The 20,820-nt window shown below is 36.8% G+C and overlaps 1 protein-coding gene across 6 annotated transcripts in view; it reads right to left on the bottom strand.

Annotated features, from left to right (window-relative positions):
- Nucleotides 1-20,820, bottom strand: part of PPP6R3 (protein phosphatase 6 regulatory subunit 3) — a 71,901-nt gene that overhangs the window by 25,225 nt on the left and 25,856 nt on the right. For 4 of the 6 annotated variants that reach the window (XM_061999997.1, XM_062000002.1, XM_062000001.1 and 1 more), the window contains exons 3-15: nucleotides 18,391-18,518; nucleotides 16,050-16,282; nucleotides 13,375-13,561; nucleotides 12,392-12,529; nucleotides 11,799-11,864; nucleotides 11,211-11,323; nucleotides 10,416-10,529; nucleotides 9,587-9,716; nucleotides 7,449-7,601; nucleotides 5,390-5,539; nucleotides 4,756-4,820; nucleotides 2,245-2,360; nucleotides 1,778-1,863 (exon numbers count right to left, since the gene is read on the bottom strand). In XM_061999997.1, coding sequence (XP_061855981.1) covers nucleotides 1,778-1,863; nucleotides 2,245-2,360; nucleotides 4,756-4,820; nucleotides 5,390-5,539; nucleotides 7,449-7,601; nucleotides 9,587-9,716; nucleotides 10,416-10,529; nucleotides 11,211-11,323; nucleotides 11,799-11,864; nucleotides 12,392-12,529; nucleotides 13,375-13,561; nucleotides 16,050-16,282; nucleotides 18,391-18,402 — 1,563 coding nt within the window. In that variant the 5' untranslated portion in view covers nucleotides 18,403-18,518. The remainder of the gene's footprint in view (nucleotides 1-1,777; nucleotides 1,864-2,244; nucleotides 2,361-4,755; nucleotides 4,821-5,389; nucleotides 5,540-7,448; nucleotides 7,602-9,586; nucleotides 9,717-10,415; nucleotides 10,530-11,210; nucleotides 11,324-11,798; nucleotides 11,865-12,391; nucleotides 12,530-13,374; nucleotides 13,562-16,049; nucleotides 16,283-18,390; nucleotides 18,519-20,820) is intronic. The other 2 variants (XM_062000000.1, XM_061999998.1) reach the window with 1 other exon arrangement.

The following is a 20,820-nucleotide window of genomic DNA, read 5'->3' as shown; positions in this document are numbered from 1 at the left end:
AAGAACTCCTTGTTAAGCATCAGATGATTGAAGTGTCAAAAGTACTCACAAGAGCAGTTATTTAATTGCTTTCAGAGAGATAACTTTTTTTACACATATTTTCATGAATTTCACATAATGAAAGTATGCATATACATAAAGATCAGATCATCTGTGCTTAGAAAATTCACTAACTTGGCCAAAGAAGATCAAATGTTACAGTAAACCATAATTCTATTACATCAGAAACTGTGTGCTTCACTATTAATGACCCATGACTAGATTCTGCTCAACAGCATGCTTAGGACAGGAAAATCTTGAATCAAGTCAGTCTACTCGTCTACTCATCAGTAAATATAAGGCTAATTGATGGAAATTAAGGTGTGTTTTGGGGACACAAAATCTGCACTTCAAATTAGGTATGCAAAATAGATATAGATACACTATCTAACTTGAACTGAACTCAGTAAAACAAGTCGACTTTTCCATGAGATCTGTCTTTAGTACCTCCTACACCACACTGCACTGTCCGTTACTACTTATCTTTGAACTAAATGCTAATCCAAGGCCCATGAGAATTGATCACCCAAGCAGAAACGGAACCTGTAACTTTAGAAATTCAAGGACACATTATTTTCCAAGTGGTATTTTAGAACAATAATTCATTTTAATGTTCTGTGTTTCTACGTAACTGAATATTGTGGAATTTGTGTACATTTTAAATGAGGTTTTACTGCTGTTACACCAAGTACATCCAAATAAGTGATTACATATCCAAAGAGCTAATTATAAGGTTAATTATAAATCAGCTTAAAATTTTGTCTATCTAGATCACTCTTTTCTTGGCATTGACCTCTCTGATGAGAGGAAAATTTCATTATTCTACAAGCATTACAAATGTCTTTGTATTCACAGGCTCATCGAAAAAAACTTCCATCTGTTCATCATTTGGTCCTTTCCACAAGTGGTACAGTTTCAGATGAATTTCCTACTGCTTCTATTCCCACACATATAATGTTAGCATTATGCTAACAAGTTCTGATATGTTCTAGTTGTTATATAACGTTGAAATAGCAAGTTTATCAGTCTATTAGTCTCACGGCTCAACTAATATGGCACCAGCACAAGTTAATGAAGTCACATGCAAAGCATGGCATTCCTGGAAAAGTCAGGTGTATTAAAATTCATTCATTGGTCTATTAACATTGGATACAGCCTCTGCTTAGTAAAGTGATTACTCTTAAACTGTATTTAACATGATTACAGAAAACCTCTTCATACTTCCACTTAAGCTTTGTTTTTTCCTGTACGAGTAATCATTACTGCTGTGTGCAGAAGAAACAGGACAAGTGCACAATAAAAGTACCGAAAGTTACTTAAAGTCAGTAACACGTGCAGGTAGCATTTGTAGTAGTAGTAAAATGCAAGTAGCATTTTCCCCTTAAACTTACATAGGTTCATTTAATGTGGTACATAAGGCAGTTAACATCAGCTCCTGCAGTTTTAGCTTGTACTCTTTGAAGAGACGCAAAATTTTAAGGTCACTAACTTCAAGATGTTAAGAAATCTCTCTTATCTGAGACAAACTGAGCTACTGCAAGATTCCCTTAGAAGATACTAATGATTTGTCTTTAGTTGAAAAGCAACCTGAAGAACTATCAGTTCCATAGCTCAGCAACTAGATGTACTTGTTGCCACAAGTACATGGTAGCTGGGAAGACTAGCTGTGCTGCTGACAAAAAGAAAGTGGGAACAAGTAAGCAGCAGCAGATTTTAGCCCTTACCCATCACTACTTACCAAGTCCACTGTATTCCTCTTGTTTGTTTCCCCTAAGGAGTTTGTGCAAAATGTCTCCCATTGCTCTCTGACTTCCTCTGGAAGCTCTAGTGTGGGAAACAGGAAAAAACACATCCAATTTGATATACCGACAATGAACCATCACTTAATTTTTAATTGTTCTGCTCTACCAGAAATACTGCAAAGAATATATACATCCTCCAAAATCTGTGATGATTACTCCATATAGTAAACAAGTCCAAATTAAGCAGGTCAGCACTTCCTTTCATTTATTTCATGAAGTTTTGACAATGTTGAAAAAGACACAAGCATACATTTAAGGACATCTAGTCCTAAATTCAATGTGCCAGAAATAATCAGTATTTTCTTGTTTTATCTAACAGATGCCTTTTGATTTAAATTTTATTCAGTTCCTCAAAATTTGACAACAAAAGCCATGAAAACAAACTTATGACCATTAACATTACCTTTAATGAGCTGTTGGACTAGTGTGCTGTTTGGCCCCTTATCTGTACTATGCACAATACAATTTGCTATCCTTGTCAGATGGCCCATGTAGCCATGCCGTCTTCCTCCTTCAGCCCTGCAAGAGACAACATGAATTCAATTGCCTACACTCAGAGCAACTGTGAAATTGTACTTTGTAATATAACACTGCCAAGTCCAGAAGCTACACAAGGTAAATAGCGTAGTGTTTCTTAAGAAGAGTTGCATCCTAAAACCAGAGGTTCACAAAAATACTCAATAATATATCAACTGGTCTGACTACACCGAGCCAGTCTAGAGGAACAAGCATGTGAGCTACCAAGACAAAAGTGCACAGTATCTGAACACATTATTTCTGCTTTCACATTTGTGTGCATGTGGAAAAAGAGAAATGTACAGTATTGTCTTGATAATGACAAAATTAATAACAGATACATGGTTTTTAGGAACTCTCTGTTGCTGAGAGTATTTTTCAAAATCTGAATACACCAAACATTCTCTCAGAGCTTTGAGTTCATGATTAAAGGGAAAAAAAAAAAAAGTGTGTTCTAGTATTGCAGTTTCTTAACATTAAATTTAGCATACAGAGCTCGAGTGGTAGGACCAACTGTAGTTTAAGTTAGGATCATGGTTTTCCTGAAGTTTACGAATGACACTTAAGTGAATACAAAAGGTACAAGGTTGTTTGACTTTTTTGTGACAGAATTGCTTCGTACAATCAAGAATGATTGGTTTTTAGATTAGTGCGCTGAGTGGCTATGATCAGCTCCAACCATTCTAGGTCTAACCAAAGAGCTAAAGTGAGAGCTCTGACTTGGACTGAATTTCTAGCATTCAGCTGAAAGCTAACCAGATATTTGCTGCATCAGCTTTTTAAGGTTTCGTGCTTTTAAATGGAAAAATCAAGATGCACTCAATTGGCTAGACAGATCTCCCACAAACTTGAGGGAAATCTTTGTAAAGTGATAGCAGTTCAAAAGGTAACTGTTATGTACACACAAGATACATTACTTGGTTTTCCACCATCATCACCTAAAACAAGGTATCTGAAATTATCATGTCAACGCAAGATGTAATGAATGAGACATTATCATACTGTTTACAGGAACAACTTGAAAAAATACGAATACATTCAAAACAAGCAACATGTGATGATGCCAAAGGCTACCACTTCTAATACAGATCATGCCATAAAAACGTGTGTTTGAAAAAGTAATTTTCATTGCCTAGCAAAAAGTCTAGAATATATTCCATTATATTCCATTAGCAAATGTTTATTAATCTCAGTCAATCAAACAGTTTTTATGTTATCTTTTTACTAGCAGAAAGTAGTCACCCTCAAAATTTTAGAGGCGCTCAAAATAACACTATGACAGAATATAAAAGCATTTAAAAATCCATTTCCTGAAGCAGCCAAGCTAAAACTATCTTAAAGACTTATCTTTTATATTTGGAGTCAAAATATGAAAATCTGTACAAAGTTGGATAAAAAGCTGAATTACAACAGTACGCTTGTTTCTCAAACAAAAATGAACTTTTCAGACAAAAGCACAATATGAGGTTTATGACAATATTTTCTGCATTAGTATTTGAATTAATGAATTAATCCATCACTATGGGAAGCACTGGATCAAGAACATACTTATCCCAACCAAAGAACAGGTTTAGGTTGGCTCTCTGGTAATAACTTTCTATACTTCCCCTCTCAGTTAGCTAATTCAGTATTTTGACAAGTTAGAGCTAACATTTACTGTTCTGGGCTCCTCAGCTCAAGAGGGACAGGGAAGTGCTGGAGAGAGTCCAGTGCAGGGCCACCAAGATGATCAGGGGACTGGAACATTTTTCATATGAGGAAAGGCTGTGGGAACTGGGGCTGTTTAGTCTGGAGAAGAGGAGTCTGAGGGGTGATCTTATTAACATTTATAAATATCTAAAGGGTGGGTGTCAGGAGGTTGGGACATCCCTTTTTTCTATAGTAGATAGTAACAGGGCAAGGGGTAATGGGATGAAGCTGGAACACAAAAAGTTCCATTTAAACGTAAGAAAAAAATCTATTTCACTGTGAGGGTGACGGAGCCCTGGCAGAGGCTGCTGGATATTTCATTGCTGAGGACCTGACTTTTACTGGCTTAGGAGTCTTGCTCTCCAGTATGTAATATGCTTCAATGCGTCTGCAAATAATTTTTAATTGCATACTGGAGAAAAGCACTTTCTATCCTCTCACAACTTATGGGCATATTTCTGTACTTGAAGACAGGTAGACTTTAAAAATCATAGTAGTAAGAATGACAAACTGTTGTACTGTCCAATGGTCATGGGAAAAAGCATTACAATGCTACCAAAAGGTAGTATGAAACAAAGCTTAAATCAAAATATTACCACATAAGTGTTTTGAGAACTGGACAGAGTAGTTATGAATTGCTCATTTGCACACTTCACAATTCAAGTCTTTACATAGACTGTTACAAAGGATAAGAAAACTAGTTACTCACTGTTTCTTCTCATTCATCTCCCATGCTTCAAGTATTCGTTCTATTAGTTGGCACTTAAGGAAGAGCTATCAAAAAACCAAAATATGCATAGTAGCAGTACAGCAGAACACTATTATGCATTATACAGCTGATTTTAAGAAATACTAAGGTCTTTCAAGACAACTGATTTCAGATTCAGAATAAACACTTTGATTAACGGTCTAAAGTCCAGAAGCAGTAGTCAGATCTCAACCAGAAACCTAAAACTTAAGTCTATATTAATTCTAATTCCCTCTTAATGAGTTGTAGTACCATAAAGCTACTGAAATAGCAATTTTAATTCTTAAAAGTAAGAGGAACTTCACCTTCAAGGAAAATGATTTGTAGCTCTTGTTAAACTTGATGATCTTAAAGGTCTTTCTCAACCAAAATGATTCTATGATTCTCTGCACACATGCTCACTTTGGGGCAGCAAAAATTTACTCTACACCATGTTCAGGTTTAACAGTCAGGTTTAAGGAAAAAAAGGAAAATATTCCTGTTCATTCTATACATACAAAAAATACTCTTAATGAAAGTAAAATTAGGGTGTAACTGTTAAAATAGCCCTGAGACAGGAAAATTCAGGAGATGCGCAAAAAACCCCAAAACTTACATGTCTCAGTAAGAGATTATCCTCAGTAGAATCCTGATCTGTAACTGTGCCGTTTTCTGTGCTTTCAAGAGAACTTGCAAGAATCAATGCGATACAGATTTCTACTTGAGTATGTAAAAAGTTATTCCACGTATACTTAAAGAACATGTCCTGAGAAAACAAATTCAACAAAGTTTACACAAATCAAGCTGTTTTCATTAAACATAACCACGTCTTAACCTAGTAAGCCTTCTGAAGGACACTAGAACAAATTCTTTAAGTTTTACAGTAAGTACTACAATGCAAGAAAGAGAAGAACCATGATCTACAAAAAAATTACTACTTGTGTTTGGATAACAAGCACAACGACTATAATACTGTATTAGAACAAGAACTCAACAATAACTGGATTTATTCTGGTAGAAAACAATAATGCACTTTCAGAGAACAAAGACAAGGAAGAACGACGATCCCCATTTGTATTGTTTCTGCTGGTTGTACCCAGCGTGTACCAGAGACAGATGTGTTATGTATGACCTTAGCAGTCCTTGACAAACTTCAAGCTCACTTAACCTTCTAGTATCAACAATACTATTTATAATCTCCTGCTCTCTTCAGTGAGATTCCTTACAAAATCCTATTTACCTGTTTTGAATCTGTCACTTACTAATTTTATTCTTCTATTACAAAGATAGTTTAGATGCATTTTGAGATTACTAAAATTGCTTACACAAGACATAGACAAGTGCTGGGGCTGATACACAATGAATTGTGTTCAGTTAGTCACCTTCCTGATACTCCACATTTTTACTCTTAAACATAGGAAAGGGTTTCTTTCAAGTTTTATGTGCAGTATTTTAGACTACCCTGACTGCAAAATTCTAATGACTTCTGTCACTGGTAAAACTGAGTTAGATACAGACATATGAACAGTATTAAAACAATGTAATTCTCATTGAAAATACACCTGAAGATCTCCAGTTTTCCTGCAGTCCTCAAACTAATGACATCCTCCCATAAATGTATGCTACTGAACTAGACAATTACTTTTCCTAACAGTCAAGTCTGCACAGAAAAGTATGTGCTCATTCAGTAAACAGCGTGAAGCTCTAAGACCTTTATATGACTATAATTATTTTCCTTACATAAAACCTGCAACAGAAGGAGCACATTCAAATCTCAGTTGATTTAATTCACAAGATAACTTACTTATTGAAATGTGCAAGTGTTTATAGCATGTACATTCCATCTAGGAAAAACTGGAGTTATGGTGAAGTTAGTTATTTGTATACAAGCTAGCACCACTCTGCTGCGCCAAGAAATTGAGATGAAGGCATTAGAACTATAGCTGTATTAGTTGAAGAACATGGGATTTTAGACAAAACAGTTTGGGGCAGAGAAACTATTTACAGTTTTAGGTTTGAAACTGCCTGATTAGAAGCGGAAGTTTACATGTTGTATTCACAAGGGTAGTTTAAGTTCTAGCATGCTTTGGTAGTTATTTTTTAAATGATAACAACACTTGAATTTTTCTGACAAATCTAAAAACAAAGAATACATCCTGCTATAGTTGAAGTATTGAGGTAGGAAGTACTCAAAGTACACATTCCACATCAGCAAAAAGCAACATCTTGCTTTCAGTGACTTGAAGGTGTACGAGCTCCAAGAATAACTGTCCCTTTGTAGGACAGAGCTGTGATACCATTTGGTGTGCCATGTATTATTGAAAGAGGAAGAGATTTTGAGACAACTTAAGCATGAAAACAGCAGGAAAGCTTTGAATGTGGCTGAGAACTTAATCACACACAGATGGAAAGAGAATCTGTTAAGGAAACCACTTCTGTATTTATGAACTTGTAGAGAGTACAGTCACTCAGATGATTCCAGGAAAAGGTTGACTTCAGACAAATGAATTTAACAATAATATCCAATGTTAAAAGTTCTAAGCAGTGTAACAGAAACCACAACATAGACTGAAAAGTTAAGTTGAAAAATACACTACAAATTATCTACAATGACAGAAAAAAACACAGGTAATACCTTATTCATCAAAATAAAGGCAGCAGCACAAAGCTCTTACCAGTATTACTCCTATGCTGTTAAGCTCTATAAGCTCCTGATTCACACTGCTTGCATTCATCTGTAAGAGGCTAGATATTAATCTAATCACATTTAAACGTGTGTTTCCCACAGGTGGATCCAATACACCCCAGGTTGTTTTCATGACACTCTTCTGAAAAAAGCAAGATATATATATATATATAAAATCTATTAAAATGTCTTTAAAAACCCCCCTAGCTCATCATTACTATGTGCAACAACAACGCAGTGCTTTAAAAAATATATATAATCAGTCCTTGAGCAGCAGTCTTATTCTAGTGCTATATACAACACAGGCTCCATCTGAACTCTTTCAAGGAGTTGCCTCCAACACAGAAATAATCTATATGCACTAATGGGTCCTTGTATTGCAGTCGTAAGATTCATGGTTCCCACACTGAAATTCTAGATTAACAAACCAGAACTGTTGTCACATAACTAAGTGCCAGCCAATAAGAAAAAACTGGAATTAGCTACCATAACAGTTAAAAATCTAGTAGGAAATAAGCAGTAAGTATGGAAATTTATAATGAAAAGAGTTTCCTATCTTAGGGCACAAATGTATTTTGATAAGGAGACCACTACTGCCTTCTATAACACTGGATATAATTTTTGCCTGATCAGTGTCAGGCTTACATCAGAAAAAGAGATGATTGACATTCTCCCAGTTCATTTAGTTCATTCCATATGTAAGGTGATAAATCTAAGGATGCTCATTTAACTGGTGCTCAAAATGAGCAGATTCAGCAACTTTGCTACATGACTCAAATACTTTGTACGTGCAACCATCAGAAAATATTCAAATATTTTTATGTGATCCTGCTTTTACTGTAATATAGATCTGTATCTTGCCATGTTGTTGTAATAAAGAGAAGATCGTTTCTTTGCATTACCTCCCCTGCATTTGGAAATCTTGGTCTCATCTTCTACAGGCTAAAATAAACTTTTTAACACTACCCCAAACCACTTATCTGCTATTTTCATAGAACCGTAGGGGTTGGATGGGACCTTTAAGAGATCATCCAGTCCAATCCCCCTGCTAAAGCAGGCCTACCTAGATCAGGTCACAAAGGAACACATCTAGGCGGGTCTTGAAGACCTCCAAAGAAGGAGACTTCCCAACCTTCCTGGGCAGCCTGTGCCAGTTGCTCCATCACCCTCACAGTAAAATATTTTTTTTCTTATGTTTAAATGGTACTTTTTGTGTCCCAGCTTCACCCCATTACCCCTTGTACTGTCACTAGATACAACAGAAAAAGTTATGCCCCAACAACCTGACATCCACCATTTACATACTTATAAATATTAATGAGATTCCCCCTCAGAATCCTCCTTTCTAGACTAAGCAGCCCCAGTTCCTGCAGCCTTTCCTCATAATGAAGATACTCCAGTCCCTTGAGCATCTTGGTGGCCCATCTTCTTGATGCATCGCAGGATGCCATTGGCTTTCTTGGCCACCAGGGCACATTGCTGGCTCATGGTTAGTTTATTATCAACGAGCACTCCCAGGTGTCTCCCTGCAGAGCTGCTCTCCAGCAGGTCAGTCCCCAGCCTGTACTGGTGCATGGGGTTGTTCCTCCCCAGGTGCAAGACTCTCCACTTGTCCTTGTTGAACCTCATGAGGTTCTTCTTTGCCAACTCCTATATAGGTATATGGTCCTTACTTTCACTTTGGCCCACAGGTCTTTCTCTTTTATGGGATGTGGCACTCAGTTCAGGGTGCAGTACTCCAGCTGAAATTCTGCCAGTGCAAATTGTGAAAAAATATAAATGGATCATGGGTACAGCCCCTATTTTTCTATCTTGTCTTTATCTTTTGCAACAGTATGGCATAGATAAGTTGTCATAAGGTAAAAAGGCCAAAGAATTTAGCATGCCTAGAGTGCAGAGTGTATGCTGTGAAGCTTGTCTACTTGGGTCCTGGGCAAGACTAGAGGAATTCTGCAGGCCTCATGGGCCATACCAAAGCTTCAAACAACTGAACAACACATCATCTCAGAGGTAACTTGCCCTAAAATTTTCCAACTGGCATTTATTTGTTATTACAACCTGCCTAAAATGCAGTCACACAGTGACAGAGTTGTTTCAGTTAATTTGGTAACACTAGGTTCCACTTACTTTTGGAGGTTCAAGTAGGAGTTCATGGAAGGATGAAAGTCGTGCTTTTATGGCTTCTAAAACACTTTTATTGACTGAATATGTTGAATCGCTCATGCCTGGAGGACAGATTTCTATAGGGCCTTCAAATCTAAAACACACAAGAGTAAGATCTGATAATCAGTATCAGAACTAATTTGAAAACATCTTTAAGGGATTATTTCTGAGAATGTGACAGCTCTGAAGGCATCTGATAAGAATGAAGAGGCAAGCAAAAATATAAGTTTACAAATATAAAGTTAGGGTGAACAAGACAATGACTGAACAAGACTTTTCCAAACACTTGCCTTAATTATTTTAGGTTTATTGTATTTCAAATCCCCAACGTGGTTTTCAGGTTAAACGTTACAACTGTTCAGTTTCCTTTTTTTGAGGTAGTTAAAAAGCTTCACTCATATACCCTGAACAAGTTGAATATGCAGAAGATCTGTTCAGCAGTTTCTGAAGTTGTAATAAAATTCCAAATAATCTTTTAAAAAGTCAATACCCACTCATTATGTTGTACATATTTACTCTTTTTCTTGTACTCAGAAACAAATTGATGAAGCATAAGTCTGATCTGTGAAACGGCATTTAAACTAGCTTCTAGAAAAAATGCAGAATGACTGGTTATTTGGTGAAAACATAGTAATGCCAACTGAATTTTACTTCATTTTACTTGCTCTTTTACTACTTCAGCTACAGCAGGCCAAAAAAAAACTTCAAGCCTAAGTACAGGGAAGTCACTATTGCTGACCAGTAGTTCAGTTAAATAATGCAAGTATAATTTCAGCAAAATAAACACACTTACGTCTGCCGTCTTGTCTCCAGCAAGGTCAACAGTATTTGAATTGCACTGACTATTGCAGATTCATTTTTGTCTTTATGAAAAATATTAGACAACAGTTGCTCTATGATTTCTTGTCTGAAAAGAAAAGCATTAGCATCAGAGATAATACTACTTCAGGATACAACTGTTAACACAAACAGCTAACATTTGCCCATGTAAAACTTAAAAGGGGATAACACAAAGAAAACTCAGTTATTTCATGCTAGCAGGTACCACGAGGGAAATCACTTCCACCCTCACTGCTTCAATCATATTCTCCTGTTTCTTCCAATGATCTAGTTTTTTTTTGATCTGACAATCAACACTACATAAAGGGAGTTTTCTGTAAGATCACAAACCTCGTTGAGATTGCCATACCAGTCATACAAAACTAAACCTATAATCAGCAAAAGGAGAACTGAATACAGGAGAATCTTCTCTGACAAAAGCATACACTTAGATTGTCTCTGATCTGTTATTTGATTGTTATTTGTCTATTTCACACAGTACCAAGCTGACCTTCACATGATTGATCCTGCTAACTTTGGCAGCAGAAGAAATATTTTCAAGAGACATATCACCCCAGCATCCCCCAGGAAGTCCTCCAGGTGGGTTCTGCTTACTTACGGAGCTATTGTAAATTACACAAACAGATAAGGGGTACTCAAGAAAAGCCAACTGAAAAGCAGAGCTTACCATTTCTAACAGTTTCCAAGGATAAAAGTTATGCTTTTAATGAAGTGAAAACAAAACCAGAAATGCAGCAAACCAACTTACTTCTCTAGACTTGCAAGCAGTGGATCTGGTTCTGAACTGTTCTGTACTTGTAACATCTGGTCTCTGCTTAGACGAATAATTTCACAGAGCGATTGTGATGCATTTGAGTGCCTCTGGAATAGAAAAAAAACATAGTTTTTCACTATAAGAGTAATGTCATGCTGGACTGTAATTTTTCAGTTTAAAAAGGAGAAAGTTTAACTTGGATGAGAGCCTCGCTAACCCAAAAACACTCAGAAAATAGTTTCACAACATAACTAAATCTTGACAAGAGAAAAAATCCTTGAGGCATGAGGCAAGCATCTATTTCTACCACTAAAGTGGCAAAACAATAGATTTGCAACACAGAGTATGTATAAAGCTTTGGCCAGGGGTGGGGGGAAGAGTGGGTGAGAAGGTTTGCTGAGAAGGTCAGGGGACAGGAGGGAAGTCACCCATGTACCCTTAAATGACAACACTTAAACACTGAAACCAGCTTACTCAACAATGCAAGCAGAAAATAGTACAAGTTATACTGTTAGTATAACTACTGTTATATAACAGCTTGCTGAACAGACAGTCCCAGCAGTGTGTCAGACCAACACTTACATCTTCATCTTGAGATGGGTGTACTATTTCCACAAGCCGTTGGATAATTCTCTCCTCATTTAGCCACTGTAAAACAGTGAGTATTAATGTTATCCAAGTGAATTAATTAAAATTAATGAAATGAAAAGTAGTCATCTGACAATTGCCTCAAGTCATATTGTCAATATTTCTTAAACAAGCACTAACAGTACTTCAGAAAAAAGGAAAAAAATAGAATTAGTGTTTCTGAGCAACTATAGAAAAGCAAAGCTTTACATATATTAATTTTTAATTAGTATAGGTATAATAAGTATATGTTTATAGGCATATTAGGTATAATTTTAAGTATTCAGTAAGGTCCCAAACATTTTTAAAATTGCATCTGGCAGTTGCAAGTTAGATATTGAAGACTGGGAAAGAGACTAGCCATTCAGGTTCTAAGTTACTCTCCACCACTGTTGCTCCACTGGAAAAATATTGACAGCTCCAAGCGAAAAAAACCCCCACTACACAAAAACAACTCACATCTTATTTCAGCCCATTCAGCCCAGCAGAAGATAAACCACCTTACAGTTCATATATCAAAGAAAAATCCTTTGAGACATTTTACTTACATTTAACACTTCTTGCCGGGGCTGTGGAGGTTCTACACAAGTCAGTAGCCTGAGCAACAAGTCCATGATAGCAGAGGTTCCTATGTGTTTAATGATGAGGTCTACAAAATCATGTTTCCTCTTTAAAAAATCCACTATCTAGAAATCAAGAAGTAAACTTAGATTTGCTTATCTGTACTTTGCTTCATAAATTACATCTACTTGTTTTAGTTTCTCTCCTACCAAATGGAGAAAGTAAATGAGAACTTCTTAAACAGTTTCACCACTTAAAGCTTGCAGTACACAGCCAGGTGAGATAATACACGTGCACAGAGCAGCAAAAGTGGCACACGACAGATCCATACTACGTGCATTGTATCTGTCCCTCCTCTCAAACCCTACTTGCTGACCATGAACTACTTACAACCCAATGTAGAGATCACTTTCCTTTTTGGTATGAATTGCTCCCACTCCCTGTTTAAGAGAGCAAAGCTCACCACAGTAAAACCTTAACATAATAGAAACAAATACTTACAAACTTAATTTCCTCAGGTATGAGAGCCAGTCATGGCAGCTGTTCGCAGTACTGAGCCACACAAACACAGTACAACAACATTTCTGAACAAGGACTGTCAATATCTTTCACATCATTCGATAAGAATTCTTCACAGCCAATCAGGCCCACTTCCACTGATTCAATTCACTTACCTTAACCTCTTAACAACAATTAATGCAAACATAACAATCACCATATAAAACACTGAATTAAGCCAAGACAAAAGGTAAGCAATCACACATCAATGGCACAAATAGTTCAGGCTAATATCAAATATACCTTACTCATCTATATATATTTTTGAATCCTGTGCATATGATAAGAAGTTAGTGCCTTTAGCTAGTAAGGAAACCAAATGCTCTTTGTTGACTGCTGCTTAATGCAGTGTTGCTGAGCACTACAACTTTATTAGAGCGCTTGTTAAATTAGACAGTTCGTAAATATTTACCTGTTCTGGCTTCCTGCTTATAAGAATACTTAGCACCTTGCTGAAGAAACTGGCCAGTAAAGGGTTTAAAGGAGATTCATTTAAGAGGAAGCTGTACAGTTTCATAAGTAAGGATTCTTCTTCTCCCAGTCTATCATTGATCTGTGAGACATCTGATGTAAGCAGCTCACATGATATATTCGGGTATCTGGGAAAAAGAGAAGAAAAAATAACCATCACTCTGAATTCAGAATCTGGTAAGGCTTCTGACCAAGTGTTCAAGCAGAGCTGGTCCGCACTAATTAAAGCAGCAAACTACTGCAAGGTAACATAATTGCACATTCTGTCTACAAGCTTTGCTCTTGCTTTTCACAAATAGACTGCACTGTTCTTCAGTAGCAATGGGCAGAACTAGGGAAGTGGGGAAAATACTTAAATGCATCTGTTCTGTTGTTAAATCCATATGTTCAAGTATATACCTCTCATCTGAGAAGCCTTTTTCTTTTTTTTTTTTTCAAGAAAAAAAGTTTGTTACCAAGAGCTTAAGCAGGCAAAAAATATTGGACTGGTGCTGAAGAGGGAGCAGTGTTTGTGCCTAACAGAGATATTAATATCGTCAAAAGGAACAGCTTCAGGATTCTTACAGCAATAAATAGTACTACAATTAGGCAGAAACTCAGTAAACTAGTCAGTCTTTGACAAAGCCTACAGAACTAAGTAGTACTGCCTCATGACATGGAGTAAGTACAGTTCAGTATATTGAATAATTAAACTAAGAAGTCATCAAGACCAGTAATTTCCTGCATTTGACAATATTATCATCCACTCACACTAAAGGTAATTTTGACACTATCAGCAGCTTGAGGTTTTTAACTGAAAGATTCTTCAATTTTAAATTCTACTAGAAATGCTGGAGCCTTGGTTTACCAGAAATGGTGAAGAGTATAGCTGATTTCACATCACTTTTTTTTACAAACTAAGAAAAAAGTGTCTTTCCGCACAGACATCTCTAAAATACGCCAAAAATAGTCAAGTGCCTTTATATGACTTGCCAGATTGACCCTTTCCAACAAGCTATCTCAAAAATCAATCTCAAGCCACAGCCATACATAATTCATAGAATCACTGAATTATTTCAGCTGGAAGAGACCTTTAAGATCATCAAGTCCAGCTTTTGACCCAGACCTATTAACCACTAGATTGTTTCATTAAGCACAACACCCAACCTTCTCTTAAACACCTCCAGGGATGGTGACTCCACCACCTCCCTGAGCAGCAGTTCTAATGCCTGACAACCCCTTCAGTAAAGAAATTCCTCCTAATATCCAGCCTGAACTTCCCCTGGTGCAACTCAAGGCTGTTTCCTCTTTTTCTATTGCTTGTTACTAGGGAGAACAGACTGACCCCTGCCTCCCTACAACTTCCTTTCAGGTAGTTCTAGAAAGCAATAATGTCTCCCTTAAAGTCTTCTTTTCTCCAGGCTAAACCACCTCAGATCCCTCAGCCGTTCCTCACATGAGACATCCTCCTAGCTTAGCAGCTCGTCTCTGGATCCTCTCCAGCACCTCAATGTCCTTCTTGTAGAGAGGGGAACAAAACTGGACACAGTATTCAAGGTGCAACCTCATCAAAGCCAATTACAGGAGAATGACCACCTCCAACCTCCTGCTGACAACACTGTTCCTGACACAGGCCAGGATGTCATGTGCCTTCTTGGCCACCTGGGCACACTGCTGGCTCATGTTCAGCCTCTGTCAATCAACACTCCCAGGTCTCTCTCTGCCTGGCAGCTTAACAGCCACTCCTCCCCAAGCCTGGAGTGCTGCTGGGGTTTGTTGTGGCCAAAATGCAGGACCCAGCACTTAGCCTTATTGACACTCATGCATCTGGCCTTGGCCCAGCAATCCAGCCTATCTAGATCTCTCTGTAAAGCTTCCCTATCCTTAAGCAGATTGACACTTCCATCCAGCTTGGTGTCATCTACAAACTTACTAAGGGTGCAATTATCCCCTCATCCAGATCATTAATAAAGATGCTAAACAGGAGTGGCCCCAGTACCGAGCCCTGGGGGACACCACTCGTGACTGGCCACCAATTGGATTTAACTCCATTGACTGTCTAACCAATTTTTCACACAGGACCGTGTATGCTCATCCAAGCCAAGAACAGCCAATTTCTCTAAGAGAATGCTGTGGGAAATGGTGTCTAATGCCTTATGTCGAATTCAAACAGTTCTAGTTCTGCAAAGGAAAACATCAGCAATTAGTTGTTAACCATGTTCATCCAAAGAGTGCTACAGACATTCTAAAAAGCATCTTCAAAACAACTTGCCAATCACTAACAAAACAAAGCTAAACACTTAACTATACTACTGAAGTAAGAGTTTTTCAGTTAACTATTTTCTTAATAATCATAACCAAAATATTCCTCATGCAAGTTCCGATTTTTTTTTTTTATGCCTCCTTTGGACTGCAATTGGTTTTGGAAGCATTTGTGGATAAGGGCTTCCATTTGAAAAACATACAAATATAAGAATTATTTATTTTAAAGTTCTACAAAGTCCCTTGGAAACAATCTTACTCTAAAAATACCTGTATTGTACTATACAGCAGCACACTGGGATTCAAAGCACACTAAAAAAAATTACTGAACTGTTACCCCTCTTTCCACCTTCCCACCCCTAGAAGTTTTCCTACTTATATCGAATTTTTTCATCCATGTCTTGAGGTGGTTCTTCGATAATAAACGAAACCAAGTCTTCCAAACATTCTGACTTTAGCAGAAACTCTATAAGTTTGCGATTCTGAGCCTTGCACTCCTGCAGAACATCCTCTTCATCCATCAGTTCCTTCAGTGTTACATCTTCTCTCTCTAGAAGCGTATCTATGTGGGATGACGAATGGAGATCAAATTTCCAAAACATGCTGGTCTGGTGAAAAAGAACACACACAAAGCACTACATTTACAAAACTATTTAAGTAGTATTTGTAGTATTTCATAGCTTTTAACCTCAAAGGTACCTGCATGCACAGAAACTTTCTAGAATTCAAATGAGATACAGTAGATAGAAATGAGACATTGACAATCAAAAGATAGGAAATCAGGCTTGAATAAAGATGACTGAATACTCCATACTAATTTTAGTACCTCTAGCAGTATCCAATATGCTAACATTCAAAGAGAGTCTGGCAACTGCAGGGGTTTACTGACATGAAAGTAACATGCTAATCTGCATGAAAGAAAAAAGGGTAACTCTGGTTCTCAATTGATTGTTTTTGCTCTTCTCAACTTTTGTTCTTAATCTATGCACAAAGTCTCCATTGAAGAAAACACATATGAAGGAAGAGGAATTATAATTTTAAGTTGCAGGCAGCACACAAAGTGCTACAGCTTACTTCAACGCACGACCTGTCCCTCTCACTGTACCTCCCTCCACAAACTTGACACTGAAGGAAGAACATGGGACAATAAAACAATCTATGCAAGTACGTGAAAGGGCAGTGGTCCCCGACCACTGAAACACTGTAAAAGGCTGCAACAGAAATGCTTAATGATGAGCAACTTCCATCTTCCCTTATTGAAATGCTTTAGCATATCCAGGTTAATTTTGTTGCCCTGAGATACCCTGCAACCAGCTACTACTGAGACAACTGTACTATCAGAAAAGAACATTATGGTCTGATAGACAAAATAAGCCCCTGGTTTCACCTCTCATTAAACTCAATACAAGCATTTGCTCCATTCCTCTTCTCCAAAAGAGAGCTTTTACATGACAACTTCTGACACAGTATTAGCTGGTCTTATGTGATGCAGAACTTAAGTAGATCCAAAGAGATACTACAGTTGCCAGAGAAGAAGATTAACTTTTCTATCCTTACAACTGGAAGCAGCAGTTTTGAGCAGTTTTCATTTAAATAAGAAACACTCTTTTTGCTCCTTTAGTACTTGCCTTATAAATGTGAATGACTAATTTGATACATTAAATACTGCTGTGCATTAGTAACATCATCAGCTGCAAGGATAAGCAATTATCACACAACCTAACTAAACAGTACTGTTTTAGTAAGAACACTTCTGTAACCTGCAAATTGTACGCTGGAGTAATCTTGAAGACAATAATCAAACTATGCTTTGGTCATGTGCTCTTATAAAAACTGAAACAAATATCTAGTTCTTATGCAAACTAACAGGTACATAGCTTTAAGCATTTATCTCCTAGTTAAAATGTATTCAGCATGCACACTACAGCTACTTAGAACTCTGAAGTGTCAAATTTAGTACTTGATTATTTAGAAAACAGATACAAGTCCAAGGACCCAGCAAAACCTGTATAACACTCCTAGTCTTGCTAGACTTCCAGTATCTGGACACTGAAAAGCCTGATATATTCACTATGAAAAGGTTATAATTGCTTTTAGCCTTTTCATTGTTGCTTCAACATTACACACTGGTTACTTAATACCACCTTACTTTGCTTTGCATATTGTCAGAAGTTGTCAACATACGTAACTGCCTCTAGATTACATAGCTTTCTGATTAAACATATGGGAGTCAAGAACCAATCAGGAAAAGGTACAGATAATTTCAAGTGCATTATCAATAACTTAGAATCACCTGAGATCCCATGCAAGGATTAAGTGGTTAGAAAACAACAACAAAAAAAAATTGTACTGAAAGTAAACTTAGAAGCAGAGTACAAAATACCTAACCTCACTGATTATTTTAAATCAGATTATACAAAGTCGTTATTAACAAACACCAGCTTGTGGGTGTTCAGGCTACATACAAGTGTAAGTGAAACTAGTGCATTACTGAAGTAACAGGATATTTTTGGGGTTTTTTTTAATGCCTCTAAGAAGTAGATCAAATCCCTCCCATTGCCCCAATTAGTGAAAGTAGCATCTTGCAATTCCAGATGTAAATCACTCTACAGTGATTAAACCTCATTTCAGTAGCTTCTATGTACTTGTACATGACTTATTTGAAGACAAATTCAAGAACAGAAAATAGCAACAACAAAAAAAATAAGAGGCATACTACTGCAAACATGTTAGTGCGTTATTTCACAAACTGTCTCCCAGGCAAGCTCTTTTAGGGGGTGCTCCCTCAACATGTCAGGTGCCGGCCACAGATTACTCCATCACTTTTCAACAGGAGCCCAGATCCTTTGAAACAAGGAGAAATAAACAACATAAAATGTGCCAAAGAGGAAGTCCAAGAACCCTGAAGAGAATTTTCTTAGGCATTATCACTGTCAATGATCTGGAATCAGCCTACTATAGTACTGAATGGAGTTTCAGGAAAAAAGAAATAATTCTTGATATTCTTCCCACAGCCTACAGTTCTACCCTCCATACCAAAACCAATTCTGGAATTTTGAATTATCTCCATGCTTGTTCAAATTTCAGTCCCATTAACAGAGTCAGAATTAAACCTTACATCCACAAATCAAGAACAATTCTCCCAAAATTTCCTTGTCTGTAAATTTACGATAAACTCAACACAGATCAATGGGGTTGTGTAGCTCCCAAAGGTCAACTCCACTGTCAGTATGAGCAGAAAACCCACAAAATTTGGGCACAAGAAACAAAAGATTGCCAGACATGAAACATGCTCAAGATCAGATAGTACAAGAAGCAAAATAATCCAGGATAATACTAAAATCTCTAACATGATTGAAAGAATAATTGTATTAAAGATAGCGAAAGTGTTCCTGTGTGACCTGATCGAGGTGGACCTGCTTTAGCAGGGTGGTTGAACCAGATGATCTCTAGGTAAAATCAACATGATAAACATACTTTGGAAGGAGCTGCTTCCACTTGGTACCTCGTACTTCTGCCTAACTGTTAAGTACTGGTAGCTACAAGCAGACATGAGGATCTAGACCAGTACAGAAAGGAAACTAACAGAACCTCAGTTAGCCAGCTGAAGACCGTTTTACCTGACTATCACATGTTAAAAATACCTCCACAGAGCTTCCAGCAGGAACTTCACAGATTCTACAGTAATACCCAGATTTATTTTTGAAGCAAGATTTCATTTTTAAAAGTGCATCAGTGTCAAATTGACAATTCTGTAATATATGAAAGTCTTGAGAAATGCTACACAGAGAATTATAACAAGGGTTGCATTACAAAAAAACTGAACTAGAACACAACTGTCAATTTTCTTCATGTATCATCCTATTTCTTACTATAGAGTGCAAATGCATAGATTAAAAAAAAAAAATAGTTACTTTTGCACCAAACATTTCATGACTGAAACATCCTAAATTATGTAGACTACATGTTTTTAACAATTCCTGTGTAGCAACTAGCAAAAGACAACTTTACTTTCTCTGCATCCAACAGCTACAGCCAAAAAAGTTCTTGTGCCACAAAAGATTTTCAAGGTCTTACATTTCTCTTAACCATAAAAGCATTTTCAATGTAAACTATCGGCCTTTTAAAAAACAAATAAGTAGGAAGGTTTAGAGAGGAAAAAAGTAATGATGAAGATGAATTCTTACACTTTTATTATTAAAAGACAATTTGCCAATATTTAAGACATTCGAATGCAGTAAGTAATTTCTTCAAAACGTTAAGCACACTATTCTGCCAGCTTCACGTAACCTCAACTAGTTAGTCACTAAGTATATTTAATTAGTTTCCAGTTTTGGTCTTTTTTACAAACAATGGACAAAAATTAGATACCATACTAACATTTGTAAATGAACACTATTGAAAATGAAGCTAAGCACAAGTGTAGTCACCAAAACTTGAGAGACAAGACACCAGTGGCTAGTTTTTGAACTTCCTATTTGACTCAGTCAGAGTATCACCTACTGCAAACCTGCTGCTGTCTGCAACTGCCTATCCTTCCCAGGCTCAGGCATAATTTCTCACAATGTTAAATATCCCAAAAACTGTTAAATAGGAACATTAAGCATTTACGTATTTAATTTGGAATTGAGAGTAATTTGAACTAATTATGGAAAAATAAGCTATCTGCATTCTAGCTTAAAGACATGGACCAAAACAGTTCTTTTCCATAAAGTAATGGTAATTTATATTAATACACAGTTATGCTGGAACTGAATTTCCCACTTCTTCCACTGGATGAATGTAAAAAGAATCTTTCAAATACAGCAACACACTTACACTGCTGTTTCTGTATTTAGTGTTCAGAAGAAAATTAAAGAATTAATCTACAGTATGGTTTTTTAGTACAAAAACTCTGCTTGTAACTATACCTTAGTTTTATTTATAAATACTTCAAATAATATGAGACCATACTTACCCAGCCATCTGTCTGAAAATAAATTTATTTTCAATGCAATGAAGTTCATTGTGGTATTACCTAGAAAAATCTGGGTTACTATTCCAAGTCCTTAGATTTAACTACATTACATCCAGCAATCACAAAAAAAAAAAAGGCAGTAATACAGGAGAGTTTTCATGTTGAAGTTTCTACATTTCTTAAAGAAAA

This window comes from Colius striatus, chromosome 7 (assembly GCF_028858725.1).
Source record: "Colius striatus isolate bColStr4 chromosome 7, bColStr4.1.hap1, whole genome shotgun sequence".
Lineage (NCBI taxonomy): Eukaryota > Metazoa > Chordata > Aves > Coliiformes > Coliidae > Colius > Colius striatus.
The sequence above is the reverse complement of the archived record's forward strand: the minus strand, read 5'-3'. Positions and strand labels throughout refer to the sequence as shown.